At 47.0% G+C, this 18,471-nt stretch overlaps 1 protein-coding gene across 1 annotated transcript; it reads right to left on the bottom strand.

The window, feature by feature from the left end:
- Nucleotides 1–9,957: 9,957 nt before the first annotated feature.
- Nucleotides 9,958–17,277, bottom strand: HSP90AA1 (heat shock protein 90 alpha family class A member 1). Its single transcript, XM_002200572.7, has 11 exons — nt 17,082–17,277; nt 15,215–15,373; nt 14,733–15,099; nt 14,131–14,264; nt 13,347–13,655; nt 12,644–12,809; nt 12,194–12,384; nt 11,927–12,074; nt 11,313–11,581; nt 10,858–11,191; nt 9,958–10,697 (listed from the first exon to the last, which is right to left on the bottom strand). The coding sequence occupies exons 2-11, from the start codon at nt 15,371–15,373 to the stop codon at nt 10,588–10,590; spliced, it is 2,187 nt and encodes a 728-aa protein (XP_002200608.2). The 5' UTR covers nt 17,082–17,277; the 3' UTR covers nt 9,958–10,587.
- Between the last annotated feature and the right edge of the window lie 1,194 nt (nt 17,278–18,471).

The raw sequence follows: 18,471 nt of genomic DNA on the forward strand, positions 1-18,471 counted from the left end.
TGAACTTTCTTGTCCTATTGACCACAGAGCTTCCTCTTTCTCAAACTGCTTTTATGGTGAAATATGTTTCCAGATTTATGTCTCAGTAACCCAAGAGGAGGCTATTAAATGCTTACACAAGGAGTTACAGTATTATTTGAGACTCTCCATGTGACCAGCCGTTACTAAATTAGGGAAGCTGAGACTTCCTGCTAATTTCTTGGGTTGCTGTAATGGTTTGGGCATTTGCTTGCTTTTTCTGATCCTGAATTCGTTGGCTAAGCATTTCTACCTTTCTGACCATCCTCTCAGAACAGCTGTCATCTCTGACAGTGGCTGAAGTCAAGTATTCAAAGATGTGTATGAAGAATGCAGGTACACAGCTTTCTGATCTCCAAATGGAAATCTTGGGAGCCCCTTCTCTCACTGATTGCTCATATGAAAGCAGGGACTTTCATCAGCTCTAGTATTTTTCTGTGATAAGGGGTTCCATTGTACAAGCTTGTGCTGGGAGGAAAAATTGCTATCTCAGGCTGCCTCACATACTTGTTTTGGTCAATGCTTGCTGTTTGCTAAAAGAGAATTCCGATGTCTGCCCTCTCCTGCAAAATTAACTATTTTGCAGAGTTAATCCCTGAGATTGAACTGTCCTGGTTTTATTTCCTTACAAAGTGTGAATCCCAGATCAGTGAATTATGTGCAGTTTAATAATCTTTGTGCAGTTCTTACCCATTTGTGAGAAACGGAGATAAGAGCTACATGCATCATGATCCAATATAAGTTGTAACTATAATGCCTTTGCTTTGTTTCAGCCTCTATGAGAGACTTTGCTTTCCTGCACCAGAGTATGTCTGGAACTGGTATCACTGCCTCCAGCAGAGTTTCAATTATATAGCACAGAAAAAAGCACCTCCTTCTGGCAGCATGCTCTGGGTACCAGCTGCAGTATGAAGTATTAGCTTAGATCAAGAGCTGGCTGTCGATCCACTGGGCATGCACCTTCCTTTCAGCAGCTGCTGTTTGTGCCCAGCTCACAGACCTGGGTTGTGGTACCACTTACAGCTACTATTAAAACGCTGCCTAAACCAGTTCCACCTATCAGCAAATGCTGATGGGGAGATCAAGAATCTCAACTATCCTAGAGCTTGAGCTTCCCAAACTCTTCAGCTCTTTTAAGTTAACTCAGGCCTAATGCAGAAGTTAACAAAAGGTGTAATTTCAGGTCACAGGTTAATCCACACACAGCTGGATTCTCATACTGAATGAATATATTCCAATGAGTAGATAGTGTCCCTTGTGGCTTACCTTTGCACTTACTCCTTCCTCTCCTGTCATGTTTTTTCCATGCTGTGTGAAACAGCTGCTTTAAGTTAAATCTTTGGGTGAGTTTAGGGTTTTTGACTGCAGTTTGAAAGTCACGGGGTTCAGTTTTATTTAGCCTCAGCTGATGGGGCTGAGAGCTAGAGTGTCTAATAGCTAGGACTTAAAATGAGGGTCTTGGCTGCCTCACAATGTTGTATTCTTAAGCTTTTCACACATCTTCATTCCAGAGAGAGCTGTAGCCTACACTGTATTTGCAGTACACACAAATCTATAGCTGCAAGTGATTGGTTGTTGGTTTGTTTGGGGTTTTTTCAATTAACTTCACAGTTTTCACTGCAGCAATCTTTGCCTATGGACAAGTCAAGGGGCAACCACAATAGCTTGTGTCTTGGAACAAAGACCTCTGAAACTTACTGTTTAACCACATGTTCCAGGCTGATTAAAAAACATTTCCAGCTGAGGGAATGAAAGAAAATGAAAGCATGAAAGAAAATGAAAATATGAAAAAAAAGTTGCTTTAATAAAATAAATACACAGGCGGAAGGGTACAACGCTAGCAGTTAAATAATATTGAGTGGCTTTCCATCCTCTGAAAGAAACTGTAAACTAAAAATCTCTGCCAGTTGTACAAAACAAATGCTTGCACAAGTTGCTGGTACTAACATCTTTCAAGCCATCGTTATCCTTTCATAGTTAGTATTTCCCCTCCTACACAAATGGGATACCCAGATTCTAGACCTGATTAAAGAAATTACTGTACAGGAAAGGAAGATGAGATACACAGTTTTTGCTTTCTAACTGGCCTCCCATCTGTGGGCACCATTCCTGCAGCTCCTGAATGATTGCTTTCACTAAGCAGCTGTGAGCTAATGTGTTACCCCACTGTAAACTATTCTGGCAGCTACACAGAAACTGCCCAAAACATTGGTCAGACGAGGAAGGAGCAGCTGTGTTAACGGCAACTAGACAATTTCTCCCCCTTTGAAGGAGAAAATAAATGATGGATTGCCAGTAGTTGCAGTCAGTTCAGTGTGATGCAATTCAGCTGTTGATAATCAAACCTGTGTGTTCACCACTCAGAGGGAGGAGCAGGAACCCAACATGACAAGAAGCAGGTGCCAGACAAGCCATAGCTGTTGGGGGCTAACTGCAGCCTAGGAGTCATTCTTCTTTCCCTCCTGACAAACCCTTGTCAGTGTTGGTGAAGTTTCAGTGTAACTGAGCAGCTGCCTCCAGGTACTGCACACAGGAGCTGGGAATGGTGCTTCCAGAGGACCTGGTACCAAGCTTGTCTGTCATGCTGTGGATGTTCCTTTGCTAGTGTTCAGTGGAATTGCCACACAGCTTGTTTGTGTTTTCCAGGTGGATCTCAGAGCTTACTGTACAGTGCACTGCATTTGTAACAGGCTTGAAGCAGCCTGTTTAGTTCAGGTACACTCTGGAAAGGAAATCTACCAGAGTGATCCTTCAGAACAGTTTGTCCAATGATTTATTCATTCCTTAGATTAAGTTGCACGGAATTTCTTTATCTTTAGTTTTTCACTGGCACTCTCTGGGGCAGGAATCCCTTGTTTTCTTTTAATTATGGGCTGCTCGGCCGTTGTGCCATCACGATGAGCTGGGAGCAGGGGCTGTGGAGCAGCGACAGGCAGGATTGCAGGGAGATCCGCGGGGACTGAAGGGTTAACAGCCCTCGGTAAGGCGTGCTCAGGTGTCAGCCCCGTGGGGGTAAATGCTTCTGTGGCCAGAGGCGGCTCCAGTGACTGGGACAGCTCCTTCTCGAGGCTGGGAGGCTCCAGGGCTGCTCTACAGTCATTTACTGCCTGAATTTCTCTGACATTTGGAGAATAAGGGAAGGATTCTTCATCTTCTGAAGTATCAGCATCCTCCAGAGGTGCTGCTTTTGAGGCACTGTTTCTCCGTGGTGCAGCTTTTATACCACAGTCAGTGTGAACAGATGCGTCTTCTGAATCACCATCATAAGGATCTAAAAACTAGAATAAACATCTCTAAACATGGTGGATGATTATTTGTCCCTGAAAAAAAAAAACACCAAACCAAACAAGATGCAACATACAATGGACTTTAAAATCCCTTTCAACCTAAGTCACAGACTTATTGTGGAAGCTTTTCTATCCACACACTCCTACCTCTATTTTAGTTTTTGGATGCTACACCAAGAACTGTGTAATACCCAAAACCTACTTGTAGTCCTCTGGTTTCCTTTGCTTTTTTGGGTCCTCCAGCAAGTGGGTTAGGCACAACCTATTTAAGAGAAGTTAATATAGGCTTATAAGGCAGTTTCCCATAAGTTACCAAATGAAAAACAGAGCAGGTGGAAATCCTAGTGAAGAGGAAGCCAGATTATCACTTGGCTAAAAGACAATAAAAAATGTATCTCAGTCTAATTTTTAAAGGTTTGGTAAAGTTAACCTAAAAGAGAGCTAGGGTAAGTCTTATTGCACTTAAAGCGTTGCACTAAAGAGAACAATGAGTAATTACATACCACCAGAAAAATAAACCAAACCAGCACTTAATAGTAGTCAGGATACAATTTAGAGTTTAGAGACCTCCCCTCCCACTCAGGTCCCTTTTTGTTCTTTCACATGGGGATGATTTGAAATCCTGAAATAGTGCTTAGAGTCTGGGTCTAGTAATAAAAAAAAAAGTCATGTAGGGAGACTCCCTTTAGAAAGCAAACCCCAGGTACCAAGTCTCACAAAGGAAAGAAGTTAACAGCAAGGAAAGTGGGAAAGTTCTTCTTGAAAAGGACCCACCACAGGTGCTCAGAGAACACCTTGGCAGTCAGTGCCTTGCTGCAGTGGGAAGGAGGAGAACTGAGCACAGCTGAGACAAAGCAGGGCTCAGGAATCTGGGCTCAACAGAAAACCAGAGGCTTTATCAGAGGAGCTGAAGTCCAAGCCAGTTTGTGACCGTGTATTCTTATGTTGCTTCAAGGACAGAGACCCCCACAAAGCCCTTCTGCTTCTCCAAAGAGCACAGAAATCCTCAGTCCTGGCACCTGCCTCAGCACCCTTGGTGAGAGCAGCCAGCTCTTTCTTCAGGCTGGGATCTGTGCAAGCTCCCCTTCCACCCTGCCCAGCCATCACACAGCTGGACTTCCAGCCTGGTTTCTCCCAGAACAGATAACTCCAGCCTTGCCCTGACCTTTCTGGAAGGTGAAGTGGTGGCAGACTCACAGCAGGCAGCTTCTCCAAGTCACAAAGCATGGTGATTCACATAGACCAACAGTGAGCATCAATTCCAACAAGTTATACCCACAGATTAAGTATTTTGTTCTCCACTCCAGCATCAGGTCTTTTTTTCATCAGCACTAAATGCACTGGTTTGACAGAACAATGTTCAAGAAGTCACCAGTACCCATAACTAATTGCCACAGCAACACAGCTGCTCTTAATCTCCTCCAAAAGGGACAGTCAGAAGGTAGAGGTTCTCCACCCAGAGCTGTAGGAATCCCACTGGACCAGAGCTGCTGAAAGTCAATCACCAGGAACAGCTCAGGCCAGCATTTTATTAGCATTTGTCTGCCTAAAACACTGTATCTTTCCTGCCTCATCCTCCTAGAATCAACTTTAGAAAAGTTTATAACAGTTGTAAGAAAGAGCCAGATGGAAAGGAGAGTATTGGGCTTGAAGTTGCTTTGGGTTTTTTGCAGTTACAAAATCAACACCCCCACAACATGCCTTGGATGCTCCCTACTGAGGCTGAAGGAAGAGTTGGATACACATCAGGGAATCCCATCACCATCAGAACACTTCAGAGTCAGTCCTTACCTCTGCCCTGGATTCAGACTCAGACTCTGTGCTTGACTCCACTGTGCACTTCTGCTGCAGAGGAGGAAAGGAAAGAAATTACACTCAAAGTAGAAGTTACTGCTGCTTCAGGCTGAAGCTTAATTTCTAGTACCAGCTGCAGGTGCTGAGTTTCTCCAAAGCTTCGCCATCTGAAGCCAGCTTGTCTCCCCAAATATCCCACAGCTGTGGTGCTGGTTGGGTTGTGCAAGTGAGACATAAGGGGAAAATAGAAGCCTCTCTCATCACTCCTCACCCCTAAAACCACAAAGGGAAGCAATGCAGCACATGCCTTGTACTTGCTAAGAATGGTTACTCCAGGCTTGTGAGTAACTTAACAAAACATTTTTTAATTTGCACTGTGGTTCTGATTGTTTCTTTGCATTTGGTAACCCTACAGCTCTGAAATGTAACTGCAGATGAATGACTCAAAACACCCTCATTTTTTCTAAAGCTCTTGCTTAGAAAGAGACATTACAAACAAACAGCTCCCCTAGTCCCAGAGGGTAGCACAGAAGTGGAGGAGTTCCCTCCTTACCTCCCATTTAAATTAATTCATCCAAACCTGTTCTTCATGCAGCAGTCTTTTCCAGCCCAGGTAGCTGCACCATCAGGCCAAGGGCAAACCAACAAACACTTTCAGGATTGTATTTCAGTAGGCAGGTAGAGAAGCAGCAATTTAAAAACTTACCATGTATTTTCGTGCCAGTCTTTCCATGCAGTCCGGGCTTTTAACAGAATCTTCCTTTTCCTGAGCATCTACTGAATCAGGTAGAGGGTAGGAGAGCACATTTGAGAAACCTTCTCTGAGATACAATGCCCAGACATGACTACTCCCTTTATGCTAGAAGAGTTGATCAGTCCTTCACATAGTCAATCAAAGGCAGCTTCTGTTTAAAAATAAATCAGAAGCAGCCACTGCCTTCTACCTTAACAAGATTTCATTCATTGGTCCTTCATGCAGAATGAGGAAAATACAACCTTTTTAATGAAGCTATACAAGACCATTGAGGTTTTTTTTTTTTTCCTTTTCTTTTAGGCACTGCAAGTTTTCTCAACCCTTAAATACACATTAGTGCTGAAGATACCCAACCAGACTTGAGAGGGATAAATGCAAAGCTGTGCAATAAGCCAGCCCCCTGTTCCAGTTCCCCACTCCCAAAATTCAGTCCCTGTACACTCAGACTTCCCCATCCCCCCGTTCAGGGCTCTGTTACAGGGGCTTCCTCCCTTCCATACCCTCCATGGTCTGCCCAGCCTCCCTCCTCTTCCTCCGCTGCTGCCTCTTCCCAGCTGATGCCATCCCTGCCCCAGCACTCCCGCCTCTCCGGGTTTATGGGCACCTCCACCCTGCTCAACCTCCTCCACCTGGAGAGCTGCTCCTGCCAAAAAAAGGGAATTAAGCAAGAAAACTCGAGAGTGAAACCCTCCTGTGAAAGAAAGGCCTTTGTGCCACTGCAAGGCTCCAGGCTGTGCTGACTCTGTAGGGTCTGCACTCCTTTAGTCACTATATTTTCCATGTGCATATAACATACATACACATATATATTATGTGTGTATTTAAAATGAAATGTCTGCACACACATCCAGTTTGCAAGGCCTGGTGGCCAGGGATGTGAGACCCCCTCTGCTCTCACCAATTTATTTTCTGGAGCCCCATTTCCTTCACAGAACCCCCAGGCCAACAGAAGAGCCAACAGGCAAGGGGAACCCTCTCTTCAGCCCTGTTCCCTCCAGAGGCAGCCAGGGTGACCAAAGATGTTTCCTCCTGTGGTCTGCTGGAGCAGATGATCTCCCCTGTAGCAGGGGCACAGATGTAGCTGGACACACAAAGCTTTCTGAGCATCTTCTTAATCACTTCCAATCCAGCACAGCAATTTTACTGTTTTTAAATACCAGGAACAGATTTTTTCGCAGTTACCAGAGAATTGTGGCTCAGGTCTGTTTTCTGTTTTTCACAAAGAAGCAGATCTGATTTTACCTTTCAAAAGCCACATTTCCATTCCCTTTTTTTTATAGGAAATGAGGAACTATCTTTCCTTTTTTTCCAAATCAAATTCCTTTTCTTCCCATTATCTCTTTCCTTGCTGGCTTTCTTGCATCTTTTTGCACAGTGCAGAAGGTACTACTGTATAAAAACCTCAGCAAAACAAACATCTCACTCTAAAGCCACCAGTGGGTTGTTGCTCTGAAAAGGCACCAGGAACAAGTCCCAGTGAGGGTGACAGTGACAGCAGCTGTACCAGGAGCAGCTCACAAGCCTTCACTCCATTTCTGCCTCCAGCTGAGCTAGACCCTGATGCTTACACCTCTTTTCTTCCCTGACATCCACCTTTTCATCTCCTTACCTTCCCCACTCAGACTAAAACCATCTGATAATTATTCCTCTTCAGAATCGCCAACCATTTTCAAAACATAGCAACCAAGAATCTCACTCACCACCCCGCAGCACCTCCCACGGCTGAAGTGGAGCTCAGGAGGCTGTTAGTGCCTGCAGCACCAGCTGAGCTCAATGAGCACAAATGACCATCATGCTTCACCCAAATACAGGGCTGGGAGTCCTTACTCCCATAAAAGGCTGCCCAAAATTAGTTAAGGATTCCTTACAGGCAGCAGCTGTTAGCAGCAAGGATCCAGGCTCCAGGGATTGCTTGGTCTGCGAGGGGCTGCAAGGGACAGCACAGCCCGAGGCTCCCAGAGCACAGCTACAGTCACACAGCAGCATCCCAAGGGCGATCTCAGGTGTCCCCCTCCCAGGGCACACAGGTGACACCACCGCCCTGTGGCTGCAGTGTGAGCGAGGAGGTGGCCCGAGGGTCCCAGAGGTGCAGCAAGGTTCGCTCCAGGGTTCTTCCCATCATTTCCCACTGCTCAGTGCTCTGCTTCTCCTTGTCACTCTGGGCCCTGCACAGATCTTGTGTCAGCCCCAGCAAGCTCTGATTTCCCTTGAGTTCAGGCTTTCTTATGGTCTGGCTGCTCAGTGTAATGCAGGGAATGACTCAAAAACACCCAACACGTTCTCAGGGCAAGAGATACTGGAGATAACATGCAAGTTTCACCTCAATTATTCTCTTAAATTTGTTTTCAATAGAGGTTAAGACTTGTGCCATCACTGACCAAGTGGAAAAATCTTTAGCATTATCACTGTAAATTTTTAAATCCCAGTGTTACAAACTACAAGATATTTTCACCATTTTTTACACATTATGGAAGATCTTGTAGAATTGATTTTAGTCACAAGTCACACATACCTTAGTTTTGATGCAGTGCTATTGAATCTGATTTTTTGACACTGAGGTCTTGAAGCAATAACCTAAAGCTTCCTGAAGTCTGCTCTCCTGATAACTTCTAAGACTGAACATCACAGAAGGAAGCCTTTTCCTCCCAATCATTGCTTCTGTCACCCACACATCAAACTGAAAGTCAATAGTAGTGCACACATCAGAAACTGCTAACTCCCTTTCTGCAGCTGGTTTGATGCCATGCTTGTTGTAATAGCAGCAGTGCATCCATCACTGTGAGGGTGGTGATGGGACAGACATCTCACCCAGGCTGAGCAAACAGCTCCTGCCGAGGCACAGGGCACTTGAGATCAAAGCACACCTCACACAGTCCCCAGGCAGGGCTGTGGGGGAACCACAGCTCCTGCCTCACCGGCCAAGGAAACGATGTCCTTGCTTTGACAGTGCTGCTTTCACTGACATGCAAACATCAGTCTCTTCTGCACACTTTTATGAGGTAACCATAACGTGAAATGATTTTGAACATTTCATATCACAATACAGAATATGAGGTGTGGAACACAAATGCCCCACTTGTTACATTCAGCTTTCAGCAGCTGATTTCTGTATCCATCTTCTTGTTTCTCATCTTTGAGGAATACTTCAGATTTGGAGCCAATGTGATCACCTCTGTCTAGCGAGCTGTCATATAGGAACACTCAGCTTGCAGTGTATGCACAAAACAGGGGCTGGCCTCTCCCCACCCCGAGTGTTGCTTTAGAATAAGCATCTTCTAAACCACAACTTGTGCAAGTTACTGTGAATTAGCTTGCATGAAACTGAGTTTAGGTACCTGTGAAATAAATTAGGACCAGAAACTCCAACTTTTCATGTTACTACAATAAGAACACCCAACACACAATTGTCATATATTTATTATTATTTTTTGTATTTTATATTTAATATAATTTTCTTATATTTAATATTATTATTATTTAATATAACATTATATTAATTATTTTATTATTATTTACACTGGGGAACTGGTGTATCTTGGAGCAGAAATGGACACGGGAAACAAGCAGGGCGAGCAGATCAGGATTTCCCTTAAACCCCTCCTCCTCTCAAATCATTCACTGAATTTAAGACATTGTACCAAATACAATCTGCCTGGAGTCAACAAGAGCCCCCCCACAAGCACCTTGGGCACGTTGCTGGATGGAGCTGCTTATTAAGAATTCTCTTTGCTACTCCAAGACAAAGGCCAAGGAACAGAAAGCAGCACAACCACACCTAGTTTTTTCTGGCAGGTTGTTGTGATGTACTGGCAACTTCTCAGGTAAAAACTTGATCACCTCCCAGCAGCACCATGAACAGGGCTGCAGCTCCACGCACCCAGACTTCAGAACAATTGCTGAACCATCCACATGAATTATAAATCACTTTTCCAGAGCCCCTTCCTGCTCTGGTGTGGCACTGGTTTTGTAGTGGGATCACCAAGCATACTCTATTCATTATACATTGAGGGCAGCAGCTGGAGCTCAGGACTCAGAGCAGCAACTCATGTGGGCAGGGGCAGAGCAGTTTTGTTTCAGTGTGAACAGAAAAGTCAGTGACACGGCTCAATTCTTAACACTTTTATTCTTACAGTTCTAGGTTTGAACTGTACATGCAGAGTTGCATAAGTCACAATAGAGATTTACAGTGGATTCTATTCTATGGTAGAGTGCAATCCAGAATCCTTGAACAGTATAAAAAACAACTTTAAACATCAAGACCTTGTTAGGAGCAGAAGGATTAAAGCTTCCCCAAGAGATTCAGCTCTCCTAGATACCTAGTTACTAGGTACTGTATGTTAGACACTTAAGAGTTGAAGAGCTGTGTAACACTAAACAAACTTGAACACCCCGATGTCTTCCCATTAACGTCTTTCCACATTTCTGGCAATTAAGAATAAGTCAAAAACCCTGCCACCTGCAACCAGCTAATACAGACAAAAATAACTACTCCTCACTTGCCTGTTTAGGGTTGTACAGTGTTAAAGAAAATATTCCCTCAATGGCATTTTTATCTCACATCAGCTGAAAAAGCAATGTAACAAAAATAAAGGTATAACATCTTCGAAAATAAATATAAAGAGGGAATGCAGACAAAGTGTCAAAGATTTTTTTTGGCAGGTAACATTCATAATATACAAAATATAACTTATTCATATTAGCCAAGGAAACATTCATGAGTTCCTGTAAACTGGTTTAATCCACCTCCTCCATGCGTGATGTGTCATCATCTCCTTCAAGAGGTGGCATCTCCTCAGTGACTGCTGGACTGGCTTCTTCTGCAGCAGTGTCATCTTCATCGATGCCTGTGCAGGAAACAAAAACCCATTAATGCTGACAGCTCAATTCAAACTTTTCATCATCTCAGTACTTCAGCCACCTGAGGGTTCATTTTCCACACTACCAAGCAGGACCAAGACTGGTACACCCCGAGTTCACAGAGTCAGGACAGATTTGGCAACTTACCCAGCCCAAGTTTGATCATTCTATAAATGCGGTTGGCATGTGTCTGAGGATCTTCTAAGCTGAAGCCAGAGGACAGGAGTGCTGTCTCATACAGCAAGATGACAAGATCCTTCACAGATTTGTCATTCTTATCGGCCTCTGCTTTCTGCCTCAGTGTTTCAATGATGGAATGATCAGGATTAATCTCCAGGTGTTTCTTTGCTGCCATGTATCCCATTGTGGAGTTGTCCCTTAATGCCTGCGCTTTCATGATCCTCTCCATGTTGGCAGTCCAGCCATAGGTACTTGTTACAATGCAGCATGGAGAAGTAACTAAACGATTGGACACAACAACCTGCAGAGGGAATACAAAGCACAGGTTTGCAATTAAAGCATTTCAAAAAGTACAACTGATTTACCCCACATTGATTTTAGATTTGACTTTTACACACAAGTAACCCAAGTACTACTTTTACCTTTTCCACCTTCTTTTCAAGGATATCTTTCATTATCTTGCAAAGATTTTCAAACTTTGCTTTCTTCTCCTCCTGTTTCTTTTTCTCTTCCTCATCTTCTGGAAGCTCCAAACCCTCTTTTGTTACAGAAACCAGGGTCTTGCCTTCAAATTCCTTCAGCTGCTGCACACAGTATTCATCAATAGGCTCAATCATGTAGATCACTTCCAGCCCATGTTTGCGAAGACGCTCCACAAAAGCTGAGTTGGCCACCTGATCCTTTGTTTCACCTGCAACAAACACCACCACAGGTGAGCCTCAGCACTAACAGCAGCTTGTTCAGCTTCTACAGAGCCTATGCAACAGCTGTGGTGCTTCGTGTCCCAACCACAGGAAAAAAAAAGGGCACTGACAACCCGAAAGGCACTCAAGCAGTTTAAGCTGACACTCCAGCGTTTAATATTCTTCACTGATTTGGAAGCAAATTTCTATTTTCTGGAATCTCAGGTAAAGAATGCTTCCCATTCCTACCAAACAAGGGAACTGGCAACCCTGTAACAGCATTTATAAATCCCTCCGATGGTAAAACCTACACACAGTGCTGGCCTTTCTGAGCATTTTAGGTCCCAACTCACCAGTGATGTAGTAGACATGCTTCTGGTTTTCCTTCATCCGAGTGCAGTAATCCTTCAGGGAAACCATTTCATCACCAGATGCAGATGTGTAGTACCTCAGCAGTTCTGAGAGCTTCTTGCGGTTCTGCGAGTCCTCGTGGATGCCAAGCTACAAAAAGCAGAAGAAAAACTCCTTCAGGTAAGTACTGAACTGTGGTAGTTTAGTAGCTCAGGCACAACAATCTGAAACTGCAAGTATCTGCACTGTTCAGCAGAAAGACCACAAACCTTGATGTTCTTTGAGAACTGCTCATAGAACTTCTTGTAGTTTTCCTTGTCTTCAGCCAGCTCAGTGAAAAGTTCCAAGCATTTCTTCACCAAGTTCTTGCGGATCACTTTCAGGATTTTGCTTTGCTGCAGCATCTCACGAGAAATATTCAGAGGTAAATCCTCAGAGTCTACCACACCTCTCATGAAATCTGCAAAACAGAATTACCTTTGCTAGTCTCAAAACATTACACCCCTCATTCTACTCTCTGCCCACGAGAAACTATGAATTTGTTTCTACAGAACTCCAGTAAACATGAACTAAGCAATAGTTTTAACTGCTCAACAGCTGTTTAGAACTGAAATCTTCCCCCTTCCAAACTTCTTTACATACAAAAGGAAAATAACTACAGGATAGCTAAGCAGTTCTTGTAACTTTTCAAGCAACACTTTCCCCAGAATTATACTCACTCAGATATTCAGGGATCAGTTCCTCACAGTTGTCCATGATGAAAACTCTGCGCACATACAGTTTGATATTGTTCTTCTTCTTCCTGTTTTCAAACAGATCAAAGGGTGCACGCCGTGGGACGAACAGGAGAGCCCTGAATTCCAGCTGCCCTTCCACAGAGAAGTGCTGTGAGAAAACAAGATGATCATTTTAGCCTGTTTGCATGGCGCCACTGTGGTAATCACTTAGTAACGCTTCAAATGCAGAATACAAACTGCAACCCATCAGAGATCAGATTACAGAGCAGCTCCAACAGTGGCGAGGAACAAGAACTTCCCTCAGACACACTGAATTAGTCTCAAGTTATGAGGGCTGCAAACCAATTCAGAACACATTCAGCTCCTTACACAGCATACTGAGATTTGGAAAGCAAATGTGTTCTTCTAGCACTTCCCACCATCAAAAAGGCACGAAACCTTTCCAGTGACAAATTACAAACCTGGTGAGGTTTTGTATTTATATATAACCTACTTTCTAGTTTAATTAGACATGGTAACTAAACTATTAACTGGGAAGGCACCCCCTGACTGCAGGTTCCATCCAGATTGTGAACACCAATGCACAATGGTTCACAATTCAGCAGCATGTTAAGGAACCTTCCATTTTCAGTGCTGTTACACTCTATGTATATACAAATACAACTGTCTAGAGAGACAAACTTACTTTGACAGCCAGGTGGTCTTCCCAGTCATTAGTCAGACTCTTGTAGAATTCTCCATATTCCTCATTGGTTATGTCATCTGGGTTCCTGGTCCAAATAGGCTTGGTCTTGTTCAACTCCTCCTGATCAATGTACTTCTCCTTAATTTTCTTCTTCTTCTTCTTGTCTCCATCTTTTTTCTCCTCTTCTTCATCAGAACCAACATCTTCAATCTCTGGTTTATCTTCTGACTTTTCCTCCTTCTCTTCTTTTTCCTCTTCCTTTTCCTCAGCCTCATCATCACTCACCTCCTTATCACGCTCTTTCTCAACCTACAAAACAGTATCAGTAGTTGAAATTGCAAAAGCTGTGAATTTAGTAAGCACCAGTTCTAAAGTACCCCCCCTGCAGCCTCGCAAAGCCAGAAACTTCAGGAATATGGTGTCAAGCTCTCCCCCCTACACTCCAAGGACTCTCGTTCTAGGAGCTAACACAAGTGGTGGTGTTTCACATGCTATGATCCAAGTTCTTACTTTTCAGTTTCATTACAGTAAGTGACTTGTAACAATACACCTAGATTAATTAAGGGTTTGGAAACAGACACTACTGGCTTGGAAAACCTTTTCTTTATGTAGTCCTGTAAAATACAATTTTAAGTAACAGAACTACATTTCCCCAGAGCTTCCTCCATGGTAACATCTGAAATAACTAAAACTTAACAAAAAATACACTGACTGCTCCTTCCTACACGAACTCTCACATGTGGAAGTGGTAATACTTATTTAGCATTTCAAGCAAGGTACATACAAAGAGTGTAATTGGGTAGCCAATGAACTGAGAGTGCTTCTTCACAATTTCCTTGATTCGCCGCTCTTCCAGGTACTCGGTTTGATCTTCTTTAAGATGCAGGATGACTTTTGTTCCACGGCCCAGAGGTTCACCTAGAATGGAGTTTACAAGTTTTACTTTGCTGCAGCAGAGCAGAGTTAATGATTAACTCTTTAAAAACCACACTGCTCTACCAGCCATTTTTTCACCTTAGCAAAATGAAGCTTCTGTTTATAAAAACAGCCTAGGTCAGGCCTTCTCAAGTTTACGGCATGTGTTTCAAACAAGCTTCAAAAGATGTCTACTCTGTTCAGAGTCTTTAAAGACTCTGCATACAAAGTTGTTGAGATCTTACAAATAACTTTTCCATGTATAAACTTTGAAAGCTTTATGCACCATTTACCTGGGCATTCCATATATATCAAGTTATGCCAACTCAAATTACAAGATATGTCCTGGACCTATGCCTGATGTGACACATTACTTATATTTATTTCCTTTTTGTCTTTTCCAAGGCAAACTAAACACCACTGCCAAACATGCCTAAAAGGTGTCACTGAGCAGGAACACTGAACACTCACCATTATCCAGTCTGACAGTGAAGGACCCTCCAGCTGAGGACTCCCAAGCATACTGCTCATCATCGTTGTGCTTGGTGATCACTGTCACCTTCTCAGCAACCAGGTAGGCAGAGTAGAAGCCAACACCGAACTGACCAATCATGGAGATATCGGCCCCTGCCTGCAGGGCCTCCATGAAAGCCTTGGTGCCAGACTTGGCAATGGTACCAAGGTTGTTGACCAGGTCAGCTTTGGTCATCCCAATGCCAGTATCCACAATGGTTAGAGTGCGATCATGCTTGTTTGGAATCAAGTTAATTTTCAGCTCTTTTCCAGAATCCAGCTTGCTTGGGTCAGTCAAGCTTTCATACCTTATCTTATCCAGAGCCTGTGAAAAGAAGGAACATTATTTCATTCATTCAGCAGAGGCCTTAACATTCCCTGACTATTCCTAGAAAATCTCATTAATTGTCAGAATTAACCAGGATAGTTTTGGTACTTACATCTGAGGAATTGGAGATCAGCTCACGGAGGAAGATTTCCTTATTGGAGTAGAAAGTGTTGATGATCAGAGACATCAACTGAGCAATCTCAGCCTGAAAGGCAAAGGTCTCCACCTCCTCCTCCATTGGTTGGTCCTGAGTTTGCACAGCTTCCGGCATCTGTGGAAGGAGAGGGAGGAGTTGAAATTCCATCCGGAACAGCTTGCTTAACATATCCTCTTACAGGCAGTGACAATGGCATTTTGAGATCAAGTTTTTTAACCACACGGTTTCAGCACCAGGGGAACACACACACACATAAAAAAAAAAGCCCTTCACAGATCTTATTTCCATCCAGTAACCATTCAGAAATTTTAAGAACAAGACTTTTACTATAGGCTTGCTTTATGCTCACTTTACCCTGCATCATCTAAGGTAAGACAAGATTTTTCCTCTCTCCTCCCTTTATTTACGGATTAATAATACGACCTTTATTTTCCCATTTGACAGAACTACCTAAAATCTTTATTTGGATTATCTCTCTTATCCGCCTCCCTCTATCGCTTTGCATACATAGCTATCACCTCCACCAGTAAACGCTACCCCCACCTCCCGACTTAGGTACCAACACCGCTCAGCTGGACTCGTTTCTCTGGACGAATATTTACGCTAATAAATACTCGTTCTTCACCGGGTACCTGCTGCCCGTTTGCCCCCCTTGCGGGAGCGAAACCTTAGGGGCGGCAGACTTCACCCGAGAGAAGCTTGTTTAACCACAGGCCCGCTAATCCCTACAGAAGGAAGGGCAGCGCGGTCCCGGCGCGGCCGGAGCCGCCGGCGCGGGCGCGGCCATGAGGCGGCCCCGGCCCCCCCCGCCCGCTCCGGGACCGCGCCCCGAGCCCGCGGGCGGGAGCGGCGGCGCTGCGCCCCCTGGCGGCGCCCGCCTGAGCCGCCAGACGTTCTAGAAACTGCCAGAGCATTCCCTGCCTCCCCCCGCCTCCCGCCCGCGCCTATTCCCCACCCCCAAAGCGCTGCGGAGAGAGCAGCCCCCGAACCCGCTGCTGGCCTCATCATCTCCTTACCCCCGCTCCTGCCCGCCTGTCCCTACACGCTGCTTTCTCCCCATCCCCCTTTCTTTCCCTCCTCCATTCCGCTGTTCTCCCGCGCCTTCCTTCCTGCCGCCCCCACTCCCTCCCCACCCCCGCTCCCTTCCCTCCTGCCACTCTGCTTCTTTCTTCTAGCCCCCGTTCTTTCTCCCCACAGTACCTATTTCTTCCCCTATCATTGCCGCTCCTTTCCTCCTGCTCCCTTCCCCCCCCCCCCTCCTTCCCTCGCCGCTTTCCCGGTCCGGCCCTTCCCCCACCCCGCTCCTCCATCTTGCGCCCTCATGGCTGGGGGCCCAGTCATTGAGAGCGGATCTCTGCGGCCACCCGCCAGCCCCGCACCGGAGCGCGCCCGGCGCAGCCTCCCACAGCGCTCCGGCCGCGCTGCCAGGCGGAGGGAGCACTGCAGCCGCAGCCCGGGACAACCACAGCCTTCCCGGACCGCCCTCAGCGCCCGCTGCCGCACCGGAACCCCCCCAGGACCTGCTCCACTTCCCCACCTCCCCCGCTGTTCTTACAGGAACACGAATTTAGTAAACTGGATTCAGAATCATCAACGCTGCTCTCCCTTTCACCCATATCCAGCCTATAAGCCCCAATCACCTTTCTCAGGATCTAAAAAGGTAGAGGGAAGCACGGCAAGCGCCACGCGGCTCCTGCAGCGCACCCCACCCCCACGCCCTCCAAACGAGCCCCGCGCCCCCAGCCACCCGGGGGTCGGACGGAAAATACTCCCTGCGCCGATCCACCGCCAGCAAGCGCCGGCTGCTGCCTCCACCGCTCACCTTGGCAGGGGGAAGGGGCGCTGCTCTCCTCACTGACGCTGTAACACAGCTCTCACGTCCGCTGTAGCCTCTCTAGTGCGCGCTCCCCACAGCCCGCCCGATTTATATACGGCGGGACCCGCCTCCTTCCAGAACCATCGGGAACCTTCACCGCCGGCACGGGGGGGCGCGGGGAGGGGGCCGCGGGGCGGGGGCGGAACAAGCCGGCCGAGGGGCGGGGCAGCGCCGCTCGCAGCCAATCGCAGCCGTCCGCGACAGGAGCGGCGGGGCTGGCGGCTGAATGGGCGCGAGCCCGCGCGCTCCCCGCGCCCCGCCCCGCTGCGCCCCCAGCGATTGGCTCGGCCCGGAATCCGGGGGGAGGGGGAAGCAGGAAGAAGGAGCGCGCATGCGCAGAGGCCGCGCGGGGCGGCGCTGAAGGGGCGGGGCCCTGGGCGGTTGCGCGGGTGCCGGATGACGTCACTCGCTGCCGAGCCCCGCTCCGAACGTCCTAGAAAGGGGCGGGGCCGGGGCCGGGGTCTGTTCCCCCCCCACCATCCTCCCCATTCTCCCCCCGCTCCCGCTGAGCGCAGGGAAGGGCCTGGAAAGCTCGGGGTGCCTCCCCACGCCTGCCGGGAATGGCCCCGGGCTGGGGTGCGGGGCGGTGGTCACTCTCTCTGTCTCCCCATTCTGAACCCCTGTCTCTGCTGCGTGGCCGGTGCGGCGGCGGGGAGCGGGGGGTGCTCAGGTGTGAGAGAGTGCGGGGTGAAGGTGTGTGAGGGTGCAGGACTGCGGGGTACAGGTGTGTGAGGGTGCTCAGGTGTGTGAGGGTGCAGGACTGCGGGGTACAGGTGTGTGAGGGCTCTCAGGTGTGAGAGAGTGCTGGGTGAAGGTGTGTGAGGGTGCTCAGGTATGTGAGGGTGCAGGACTGCGGGGTACAGGTGTGCGAGGTGCTCAGGTGTGAGGGTGCAGGAGTGGGGCGTGCATCTGTGTGAGTGTGCTCAGGAGTGCGGGATGCAAGTGTGTGAGGGTGCAGGTGTGTGAGGTGCAGGAGTGCACGGTGCAGGAGTGTGGGATGCAGGTGTGTGAGGGTGCAGGGTGCAGGTGTGTGAGGGTGCAAGAGTGTGGGATGCAGGTGTGTGAGGGTGCAGGGTGCAGGTGTGTGAGGGTGCAAGAGTGTGGGATGCAGGTGTGTGAGGGTGCAGGGTGTAGGTGCCAGAGTGTGGCTGTGCGGACGTAAAGGTGTGCGGGTGCTCAGGTATGCAGGTGTCGTTGTGCGAGCTCAAGGGTTTAAGTTACTTAAGGATTGAAGCTGCGTGGCTGTGCAGGAGTGCAGAGGCGCAGCTGCGCGGGGTGCAGGAGTACAGGTGGAGGTGTGCGGCTCTGTGTGCGGCTCTGTGTGCGCAGGTGGAGG

The sequence above is a fragment of the Taeniopygia guttata genome, chromosome 5 (assembly GCF_048771995.1).
Source record: "Taeniopygia guttata chromosome 5, bTaeGut7.mat, whole genome shotgun sequence".
Classification (NCBI taxonomy): domain Eukaryota; kingdom Metazoa; phylum Chordata; class Aves; order Passeriformes; family Estrildidae; genus Taeniopygia; species Taeniopygia guttata.

What these genes read in the sequence shown, in the direction of transcription:
- HSP90AA1 (XM_002200572.7), bottom strand. Translation starts at nt 15,373, where the DNA reads ATGCCGGAAGCTGTGCAAACTCAGGACCAACCAATGGAGGAGGAGGTG. An exon ending in AAGACCACCTGGCTGTCAAA is followed by an intron (nt 12,810 to 13,346) that starts GTAAGTTTGTCT and finishes GTTTTCTCACAG; the next exon opens with CACTTCTCTGTGGAAGGGCA. An exon ending in AGTTCTCAAAGAACATCAAG is followed by an intron (nt 12,075 to 12,193) that starts GTTTGTGGTCTT and finishes TGCTTTTTGTAG; the next exon opens with CTTGGCATCCACGAGGACTC.